Source organism: Poeciliopsis prolifica, unplaced genomic scaffold (assembly GCF_027474105.1).
Source record: "Poeciliopsis prolifica strain line A6 unplaced genomic scaffold, Auburn_PproV2 SCAFFOLD058, whole genome shotgun sequence".
Classification (NCBI taxonomy): Eukaryota; Metazoa; Chordata; class Actinopteri; order Cyprinodontiformes; family Poeciliidae; genus Poeciliopsis; species Poeciliopsis prolifica.
In genome coordinates, this window is record NW_026562433.1 from 2,814,543 (window position 1) to 2,825,903 (window position 11,361).

The 11,361-nt window shown below is 42.3% G+C and overlaps 1 protein-coding gene and 1 long non-coding RNA gene across 3 annotated transcripts in view; one reads left to right on the forward strand and one right to left on the reverse strand.

Annotated features, from left to right (window-relative positions):
- Positions 1 to 5,651: 5,651 nt before the first annotated feature.
- The window catches only part of LOC129379433 (NACHT and WD repeat domain-containing protein 2), a 52,813-nt gene continuing 47,103 nt past the window's right edge, over positions 5,652 to 11,361 (forward strand). Inside the window, exons 1-2 of one of the 2 annotated variants that reach the window (XM_055060212.1) lie at positions 5,652 to 6,147; positions 6,747 to 6,918. In XM_055060212.1, coding sequence (XP_054916187.1) covers positions 6,768 to 6,918 — 151 coding nt within the window. In that variant the 5' untranslated portion in view covers positions 5,652 to 6,147; positions 6,747 to 6,767. The remainder of the gene's footprint in view (positions 6,148 to 6,746; positions 6,919 to 11,361) is intronic. The other variant, XM_055060211.1, reaches the window with a different exon arrangement.
- LOC129379435 (uncharacterized) lies at positions 10,973 to 11,314 on the reverse strand. Its single transcript, XR_008608176.1, has 2 exons — positions 11,156 to 11,314; positions 10,973 to 11,078 (listed from the first exon to the last, which is right to left on the reverse strand). It is a non-coding gene; the product is annotated as an uncharacterized LOC129379435 (long non-coding RNA).

Sequence of the window (11,361 nt, forward strand, 5' to 3'; positions counted from 1 at the left end):
ATGTTTTATATCACTGTTTTTTCTTTTTTTTTTTCACCAATGAGAGTGGAATAGAGAAAAATATTTAAGTGGAATATATGTCTTAGTGGAACGTTTTTTTTCTGGGTTTTTTTATAACAATGCTTCCACTCCTGCAAGTTTTCGAACCTCTTTCGCGTAACTTACTTTTATAATCCTGTAAGCGTGTTTATATCAGACACATATATGTTATTTGATGTGTTTCAGTTGTCTCTTCCCTACCAATTAAATTGTTCTGATTACGAGCAGATTGAAAATCCCACAGTAAGTTTACTCTTGTGTTGGTCCAACAAGTTCCATGTGATTATGCAGTGTTGATTTCCGAAACAGTTTCTCAGAGGTGGTGAATTTTTTTTTTTTTTCACTCCGGGTGTTCCTGTTTGTGAATAATCCCATCTCCAAAGCCTGCAGCAACCATCAGTTTGCCTGCCAGTCTCACCCACTTGAGAAAGAAAAAATGCAAACACCAATTCAAAGCTGTTGTTTATTAGAAGCCAAGTTTGGACCACAAAACAAGCTTGAAGAATGAAGAGATTCCCGGTTGATGTGATTGTAAGAGGCTATGAATAACTTCAGTTCACACCTTGGCTTTGGATTGTTTGGAAAACGAGGGCGCAAATAGCTGATCTCTCTCTAAGTGACCAAATATAACCACAGTATCTTGGCTGATTGCTGTTGTGGTGCAGGATTCACACTCTGTGGGAAGTTAGCAGGAGGAAGAGGAGGAGATTTGGGCATGTTGTGTAAAAGTCTGTTTCAGTTTTTCTTAAAATGAAAGAATTTTAAACGTTTGACTTCAGAAATGTGACTGATAATGTTTTTGGGGGGGGATTTCAGAGGGATGCACATAGAAAACGGAGAAGGTTGCAGCGCCTGCAGCTAACATCTCACGTCTGTCATAGCAGGGCAGTAGACTCTACCTGTGAGAGTCTGTGTATTATATTTCATTCATTTTTAGCAATCTAATTGCCATGTTATTCTATGTGTTCATATTTGATTGCTTCACCCCCAACGCACCAAACCGTCCACACCACCTCCTAACCCTGTGCAGATGTTTAGACCAGATCAGAACAGTGAGAGGAAGTAATGATGCTGATCTCCGATCTGCATCCTGGTTTGACTAATAGAAGGATTATGTTTGAGTCCGCCGAAGGCCAGAACTGCCAGGATTGATTCTGTTGTTTTTCTTGGGTATCTCCTGGGTTTCATTATGTGAGTGGCATTAACAGATGTGCAAATGTAAACATCGTCCAGGGAGACAATGTGGAGGAGGACAGATGCGTTTATAGGAAGAAAAAAAAGAAACTCGTCCTGGGAGTGCTCAAATCATTTCCGTACATCGAAACCAAAGTGGCGAGAACAGTTCCAATTTATTGATGTGGAAAATTTTTCACTCATGAATAAACCTGGTGATTTGCAAGGTGCCGAACGTTAATCTGCTTAGCATACATAAATTGTTGAGTAGCTTCCTTTGCTTATGGGAATCTTGAAATTCAAGTCAGGGAATCAGCAAATTGTCTACTCATTCACACACTGGAGACGAACCTGAGCTTGAAATGTAAAAATGAAATGTAAAAAAAAAAAATTGCCATTCTGTTTAAGCACAAGCAGTAGGATATGGGTGAGAAAGGTCATGGTAACAACAGCTGGAAGTGAATTTTAATCATACAGCAAACAAATGAAGGTACAGCACATTAAAAATGCCTTTAATGCCTTTTGGAAATGAACAATGCAGAGAGAAATGAAGCTGGGTCAGAGTGCAACCTCTGGTATGAATGTGCTTTCATAACACCAAGCTTGTGTTCACTCAGCAAAACATCTGCATATATTGGGATTCCTTGTCCCTTACTTTACTATTTATCACTGTTGATTTATTGTTATTCATGACCGTATTTATCTGCCAGCGCAACAGGAACCGACCGACGACCTTCAGGTCACAGCTTCTACACTTGGATTTGTGAACATGGTCTATTCATATTCTGTGTCCCCACCCTCCTTTGGAAATGAGAGAAATGAGTTAAAGATCACTCTAACACGTCCTCTGCCATCTATTGCCAGCTCACCTGCGTCACGTGTTTGGTTTGACCTTTTCTGTCTAGGAGCCGCCTATATCACCAACCCAAGTCATTACCAGTTGGTTGAAAGCTCTGCCCTTTTCTTCACCCAAGTATCCAAACTGATGCGATTTCAAAATGCTATTACAAAGTGCAACAACTGGCTCAAGGTTGCCAAGTACACTTCTGAACCTCTTTTTTGCTAGTCCATGCTGTTTATTAGATATTCTGTGCCTTGGACAGAACTCCTTTAACAAGTTTTATTTTATTTATTTTTTTTCTTTTCAAAATAATTCGCTGTGTCTTTATATTGACAAACTAAAAGTGAATGTATGAACAGCAACCAATTCCACAATCTCACCTTGTTGTTAAATATTCCCTGCATATGAGTGTCTTAAAACTGGGAAGAAAACAAACATGTGTGATAAATATGTTTCACCTCTGAGTCAACAAAATAGTCCAGGGACGACATTACATTACATTACATTAACTCTTCATTATAACTGAAGAGTTAATGTAGTGGTACCAAAGGGTATCACACCAAAATAGACCAGCCCTGCCCCAGTGTTCCTCCTTTCCTCCCACTCTGTTCCTCTCCAGCTGTTTTGAAGAATCAACCATCCATCACCAGCTGTTTGTGCAGTCGTTGTTTCTGTTTGTGTGTATGGATGCCAAGTGAACAGCCAGTGTCTGTTCTTTGTGTTTGTGTGTCAACCAGGTGACACATCACATCTCATCATCCCAGTGACTCGCATTTTGCTCTGGGCGGTCCGATACAGCAGTCCTAGAACATTCAAGATATCAAAAATGTTTAACTCTCCATTATTTAACTCCATTAAATCCAAACATAGGTTTGCTTTGGCAAGAGTGAAAGTATACATTTCCTCGGCCTGATCACATTAGCCCATCAAAGCGCATGCTTCGGAAAGACTGCAGTGTAATAATCCAGTGCAGGTGCACCCGTGATTAACTAGCTGGGTGTTATGAAAGGAAGCGGAACAATCAAAAAAAGAAAGGTCATAACACTGTTGGGAACAAGGCTCCGGTCCCCCCGGTGCTCCAGTTGAGCTCTACCGGAGTCTCAGTTTTGTTCTGGTGTGAGCTGGTGGCCCTGCAGGCTGACTTAAATGGGTCGGAGAGAGCCTGCAGAGCCCTAATCATTCTCAAGACCTGCAGCAGTTCTCTGCTGTCTAATCAGGTAAGAGGAATATGTTTTTTTAATTCACCATGGTTAATCTAGATTTTAAAATCTACTGATCTAATTAGAGTTATATATAGCTGCGGGTCAGTGTACTCTACCACTGAAGTGCAGTGTTTTGAATGTTTCTGTTTACATTCTGGATCCAAATGCTAATATGTAACTGTGCAGCCAGCCCAATGACTTCTTCACGTGTTAACCAAAATTTTAAATGTTCAGATGTTAAACTTTGGGTCAGGGCACCACACACGTCTTGCCAGGTTCAGACAGCAGCTGGAACACCGAGGCTGAGAAGTGAGGAAAAATATATGGTTCTGCGTCCTCCACCTCCAACACCACCAGCCTTACAAGAACAGCACAGTAATCAATTCCATTTAGTACAAGTCCAATGCACTTAAACTTCCAGCACGAATAACCAGAGGCTGCAGAGCAGAGGTACATTTATCGATAAAGCAATTAATTTAAACCCCTCCTCATCCACTGCTCAACCTGTCTGAGCAAAAGGGACAGTCTGGTAAACCCTGATAAAAACAAAGCAAAACTTTTATAGTTGTATAAATAAAAAAAAGAGACATGTATTTACTTATGTTGCTCAATTTATTTTGCAATAAGTTCTTATAAAGTTGTCTTGTGTCCAATTTCTGGATTTGGCAAAGCCAAATATGACCCCAAAAAACATAATGTAGAGAAGTTTTAAACATTAGGATGGCTGAAGAACAAAGCTAGGACGTTTCAGTTCTTGAGAAAACTTCAGCCAAAGTCCATCACAAAAGAAAAAACCTCTCAGGTTGTGTCCAAGATGTGCGACCTCAGTTCTGGAGCATTTTGTGGAATAGATTTTGTGTTTCTGCTCTGGCCTTCGTTCCTGGTGTGAAAATGGAGGAGGGAGAAAGGCTTATGTAGGAGAGTAAAAAAATGGAGACATTAAATTTACAAAAGTGAACATATTTATGTTAGATTTTACTTCTAGGCACAGGATATACTTTTACATTTCTACTGAAGTATTTAACCTCCAGAGCTTGGAAATAGCTATTTCGGAGTGGTGAGGAAGTTTTTCATTTTAACCATATGTAATGTCTGGTGATAACGACATTTATATCTCTGTAAAAACCAATATATATTCTCTTTAAAACAAGAAAGGTCGTAACAGTAACACCTCTGGGGATGTTTTGAGTATCGTCGAGAAGAATCCACGGTGAGATAATGGCGAATGGTTTTATATCTCTCAGTGAAAAATGTTCTTTCATCTACTTCTGTACTTATTGCTCTGACAGGTAAGGGCTTTCTTACATTCCGCTATGGCCGCATCAGCTATAAGTTAGTTTCGTAAGAGGTTGGTCCTGTGTTATCTAATTAGGCTATAGCTGCCATAATCTTAGTCTGAAATTGGTTAACTTTTAAATCAACCAAAATGAGAAAATACAAAGAAAGCATGCTTTTAATTTGCAAAAGATGTTTTTCACCAAAAACTTGCACTTTGTCTTCTCAAGGACTGTATTAACAAGTCAACTCTAATTCAGATTGACAACATGACACGAACTTGGCAATTTTAGACAGAAAATTGCTAACTTTTTTTCTCATTAGAAATACTAAATTATATTCCTGTGCTGTTCAATACTAAGCACGCGATGTACTTTGGTTTTTAACCATCACATTGCATAAGTTTGGCGATATTCAGCCGTCAGGGGCTGTTCCTCTTTTAGTTAATTGGGCTAGCTGCCGCCATCTTGGAGACGAACTGAGTAACTTGGTCTCCAGAAAGAAAATGCAGCCAACATCAGAGAGTAAAAAACTTACTTCAAAATGTGTGTGATATTCGCTGACTATACATCAGATTATTACGTCGAGCTTTTGCGGCTTTTATTCATTCGGTGTGGACATAACAGAGGTAACGCCATTTATGACTACACAATGCTGACTTGGCCGGCCGTTACAATTTTAATAGGGCCGGGGGGTTAAGCTCCCCCTTATCCGGAGAGGAGGGTGACAGGGTGTATGAGGAGGAGGGACCTCCACAGCATCCCCTGCTTGTTCCGCCAAGCTGGACAGTCAAAGCCAGAAAGCGCCCGGAACTGTCGACCTCTTCAACGTTAAAAGCGGCACTTCAGCGGACATCGGCTCTGTGAGTACGAGGCTAAAAACTTGAAAATATATCTAAATAAAAAACACTCCCTGGATATAATAAGTGTATTCATTGCTTACGTACTTAATTTTCTATAGTTTAATAGTAAAAACGAGACGTTTGTAGGACATTTCTGAGCACATTGGGGTTTATTTTGAAGGTGTCAACCGGAAGTGGTGCGTTAACGTCTGCGGGATTTACGCGCTCTCTCTCTCCTCCCGGCGCTCTCTCTGAGCGCGGAACAGTGGGTTCGCAGAAACACAGCAGGATGCCACGGGGAGCACTCCGACTCTCGGCGCCCGTTCCACCGCCTCCAGACGTCTCGCGTCGGTCACGGCCACTCTGATGGGCGTTTTTGCCCCCTTCTTGTCGCCCTCGACGCTTGGACGTTTTCAGAAGCCGCGAAATGAAGCGAATGAACGTGAGCAACAAGAAGTGCATCCTTGCTGTTGTGCCTGTCTCCAGCATCACTAGTAGAGATCACCACTCTCTGTGGATGCGGTGCCTCTGTGCTCTCACTATTCTGAGTCCTTGTATTTGAGGATTTAATGTAGACTTGGACTACTTGATTTCTTCTTTTCTTTCTTTCTTTTTTTATTACTGTTGTCTTTTTCTCGAGGTTTTCCGTCTGTGAAACAAAAAAGATTTCAAGATAGGCTACAGAAACTCCGGAAAACCAGCGACCACCTCACTTGGCATCTGGAATAACCTTTCTTAGCGGTTATTCGCCTCCACAAGCATCTTCTTTCTCTGGGGTGGGGAGCCCGACTGATGCTTGCCTTTTGCCCGTCTGTTCGACTTCTGTCTCGTCTCGTTCTGTTTGTCTGTTTGTCCCCACAGTGGCATGACAATTCATGAATGCGTCCAAGGACATGTTTGCACATTACGCATGCACCGTGGCGGTATAGTAGGCTGTGCGTAAGCTCCTTTTATTTTTATTTATTTATTTTTATGAATGCCTCAACAGATTCATTCAGTAGCTATCGTTGCTGTGTTTCAGGATAGATTTGGCAGATTCATTCTAACTTGGCGGACGTGTTTGTGCGTGGTGCGTGCGTGTTAGTGGGAGTTGCATCTGTGGCATATCGCATTGTTTCACCAATAGGTTTTATTTAAAAAAATAAAAAAAGAATAAAAAAATTACAGCATTGTAATTTGAATTGTTTCCAAAAAAGTTCAATAACATGAGATGTGAGGTTTGCCACGTTTCAACGCCCCGTGAAATGTGTGTGCGTGGATGGGTCAGAGGGGATCTGCGCGCAAATGTATGTTAAATATTAGAAACTAAATTTTTTTAAAAAATACTGGCTGCGTTAACACGATCCCCTTCATGCGTGTGTCTGTGTGTCTGCAGCCACGCTGGAAGTCTCCTCCCATGTGGCCATCGGGAGTGGGGAGCAGGCAGACGTGCCCGCGGGACTCGGCGCTGCGCAGGGCGGCCATCAGCGGCAATATCAACGCCCTGCCGCCGCACCATGTTCCTACCGGGCGCAGCGTCCGGGTCTTCATCTGCGCCAACCCCGATGGTAAGACTTGAGAGCGTGACGCCTGCTTGACACAGAGCTCAACCCCGTGGAGTCCACAGCCCAGGGTCATCACCCACAGTGTCTTGCAAAGCTGTTCAGACTTCCTGAAGGCACAGGCATGAACGTTTTGAGCAGTTAGTGCTTAATGCAAAGTGAAATATGAAAAGACGACCGAGCTCCCCGAAAACACCCTCCTTACATCATGTAGAGTGAAGATTACAACAGACACATCAGTGGTAAGAAAGAGATAAGCTTAAAACAGGGTTAGATCATGCAGCAATAGCCAAAGCTGAAATAATATCACAAGTTTTTAATATATCACAGAGAGCTGTCCAGGCCTTCCAGGCAAAGAAAAAGATACAAAGTTCAAATGTCTGTGACAACTACAAAAATATAGCATCAATGGAAGACAATTATTGTTCAAAAGAAGTTCAAAGAAGTACTGTTTGCCTCAAATCCCAAAACGTTTGATGAAGGTTTGGGTTAAGATGCAGATGATACTTTTGGTCTACACACAAAACACAGTGTGTGGCAGAAAACCAGCATTGCACTTCATCCTGAATACACCGTCCTGAAGCATCACCGAAGCATGGTGATGGTGGCATTATGCTGTGTGGATGCTTCAGGAGGGACAGGGAAGCTGAGGGGGAAATGGATGGAGGTTAGTAGCTGGAGAAGACTTGAGACCGTTTCCAGCAGAGAGAAAACACCAGAATGAGCTGGTTTGAGTCGAGACTCTGTGGCAAGACTTGAAAATTGATGTTTTTACAAACAATCTTCAACCGGTCTCACCCACTTGCTCCACTTTTCAAATGATCATTTCTAAAATATAGTGAAAACCATGCAGACTTGTCTTTCTAATTCACAAATATGCATCACCTTGCCTTTACTCTCTATTTTCAAGGCACTTTTTTTCGCAAAGGTTTGCGGAGCTTTGAGGAGCCTTTGCGGTGTGTCATCAAATGTCAAAGCAACTAGATCCCGAGCGCGTGTATACGCTTTTATTTCCTGCACATATCACAAATGAGGAGACATTATCACCACATTCCCAGCATTTATGTCTTTGGCTTGCTGCTACAAATGTGGCTCTTTGATTTACATGGCACTGAGGTGTTCACTTACCCACTTATTCTAATTGTAGCTCAGCAAAGGAAGCTGGGAAGGAAAAAAAAAACGTGAGCCTTTTCCAATAAAGCATGTGACACAACAGATTGCTTTCAGCACAGATTGCATGGTGCGAGCAGAGTGTAAGACAGTCGGGTCGCAGAGGAGACACCCAGTTGCAGCTCTGGATTTGAATATGCCCTTTGGGCGAGGGTGTAAAAATAGTCTCGGTAAAACTGGAGTAAACAAGCCAGGAGAAGCAGAGTAAGAGAGATGAGAGAGAGCGACGGACAGAACGGAAGGATGGTGGTCGCTGTCATCGATGTGTCTCCGCCACTTCCTTTCTTTCCTCTGGTCAGAACGAAGCCTGCGTCGAAGGAACACGTGGGCTCGCCTTAGATTATTGGACTGTAAAGAGCCGGCTATTGTTTGGCCACCTGTGGCCCGCTCAGTCGGGGGCAGCTTCCTGTGTCGACGGGGATTTTAACGCTCCCGTCTGCGCGTGGATGGAAAAAACGATGAGAGGACATGCGAGCCGTGCTCGGAGCGAATCTTTAAACAGCATCAGCACAAATGGAAAGATACACATGTCCATCGAAAACACAAAGACCTCTAATTACAAACCTCTGTTTTCAGAGAGGTGAGGCGCAAGTAACCAGTGCAACACGCTGGTGTATTCAATCACCAGGTAGCAGATTCTACTGTAATTTTAACTATTTACCTGCAAGCTAATGCTCATGGCATTAACTTTGATTGTATTATTCACTCCCTCAGTTAGATAAAAACTCCCCAGAGAGCTTTACTAAGCAACAAATCTGCCTTGTTGGTAGTAGATTTAATTGATATCCAACAAAGACCTTCATCCCTGATTAATAAAATAACCTTTCTTTGACCATGAGCCCTGCTGCAGAGCGAGCTTCTTTATGTTCACTAGAGGGGGCTATCCATGCACTTATTTAGCACGGTACAGTACGTCTCAGTGAAAAGATGCTCCAATCTAAGGTCAGTGACCTGAATCAGAGGAATCGGTTCACATTCTGAGCAGCTCAGCCTCTTTTCTCCTCATTACTGCGATTCAAATCCCAAAAGCAACAAAAAAGCTATTGATTGTAAAAGTCCTTCATGACAAACAAATCTGAAGTTATACTATAAAACAAATATTTGAAATATTTTCCTGAATGATTGAGAGTTGGACGCAATCACGAGCAGTGTTCAAGCACATTGGAGCGAAAGAGATCCCCTTATGCATACATATGTTTATGTATTTTAAACAAATGTTAAAAAATTAGGCAGCGTTTTCCGTCAGCTGCTCACTTACGCCCAAATTGTGTTGATTTGTCACATAACGTTGCAAACTGTGGTTTCTGTTTGTGATACAAAATGGGAACATTTTTGATGCGCGTTGCTACAAAGGAGTTTATACGCATGTGTGTGCGACCACAGCTGATCATTTAGAAACCCATTAGGTTTTGTTGCTACAGTACCCAGACAGCAGTAACAAACCAGAAAAAAAATCCTCGTGTGATTTGTTTTGGCACGTATCAGTGGATAGATTTTACAGCTCGTCGAATCGGTCGATTATCTGCGTGTGCCCACGGATCCGTACGGAGGCAGCCGCAGCACCCAGCTCAAGTCACCTCTGGGGATCTGGCGCCGAAGCCGTAGCCTGCTTTCAAACGGTGAGATGTCTCTTAAATTTGGTAAAAGCAAGAGACCTCAGAGGCAAGACGCATGAAATCCAGCCTCCAACGCGCCACAATCATTCCCACAGTTTTAATTTACTTTTTTTATTGTCATAAGGCTACTTCCCCAGAATTTCTTTTCAACTTTCTCAAGCTTCTTGGTTATCTGTTTCTTTCCATTGAGTCTGAGGGAAAACTATGTCAAATTGTGGCTGCTTTTTTATAAAAGAGCTTCATTGAGATGGTGCTGAATGTTGGACTTGTGGGGCTTTGCACGTCCCCATTCTGTGCTACCAAAATGTCAGTGTTTTCCGGATGATTTCTTCTCTCCTGAGGCTTCTTGCCTCTTCTTGCTCCCTGAAGGGACAGAGGAGGTTCCTTTGATAAGTCTGGCAGCAGCTCCTACTGACCTCTCCCCTAGTTTTGCAAAGCATCGCTACACAATCAGGAACTCGGAAGAGTTGGTCTTTGGTTCTAACTATGAGACTTTGAGGCTAAAAATGGAACAAGTTAAATTAAAAATATTTAATTAGAGTCAGATGGTGCTGCTTTTTGCAAATAATGACGGCCCAATTTTGGATAATCGGAAGACAATGCACTGTCTGTAAAAGGTGATAGTCATGATTACCTCCAGTTATATGTGTAAAAAAAGAAAACTCAGAAGTGCTAATATGAATATTTGGATTCATTCAGAAATCTGTCAATTGGGTTCATTTGTCGCTCATGTTACATCCGGTGTATCCTCTTTCTATTTAATTTTACATACTAAATTATTAGACGTAATAATTTAATATGCTAATTTAATTAAGCACCAATAATCTGGTGCATACTTTCTCAAACTTAACAATTGCCATCCAACAGTTTCAGTCACGTTTCCAGCCCCAACACAGTGAACAAATCATCAAATGATCAACAGATGTAATCTTACTCCTTGCTTCTTGATCAGAGACCTGCCTTTATTGCAGTTTCTCATTAAATTCTCCTCAGGAGATTCAAATCTTTTACCATCAGTGGCATCTCACAAATTCTGTCTTCCAGATCATAATTAATATGTACAGTGACAACATTTCAGGTTCACCATTTGTCACTTGATGTTCCCCAAGGTGCTGTTCAATTTCCCCTTCTTTTTATTTATTATTCTTCTGTACCTTTTGGTCTAAGTATTTTTTTAAAATAAGGCAGGGTTTATTTTTTGTCTTATGTCGATGTCATATTGGGGGAATTTGATTCTAGCCCATATGCAGAACACAACACTAGGATACGGTGGGTGAAAATATAGTGAATTTATTTGAGAAAGAAACGGAACACAGTGGCAGGGAATGAAAACTCTGGTCTGGTCCACGGGAAGGGAAGGATCAGGAAGCGATCGGCTCACTAGGAGTACAGAGCAGGAAAGGTGAGTTCGAAGGCTGTGGGAAAGTGGAGTGTCGATAACACTGGACAGATCTTACTTGAGTAGAGCAGGGAAAAGCTAGCGGCGGGTGGCTGCAGGGTCCAGGGTCCGGTCTCTCTGGGGGTTTGGGTGGGGCGTGTGCGCGCTGGAGGGCAGACAGGTAGGCTCGGGATCCGCGAGGAGCGAGAAACGGCGCGTCTTCCAGTCGAGGAAATCCAAGGGGACTGCGGAGGTGAGTAGACAAAGGAATCACTGATGGCTCAG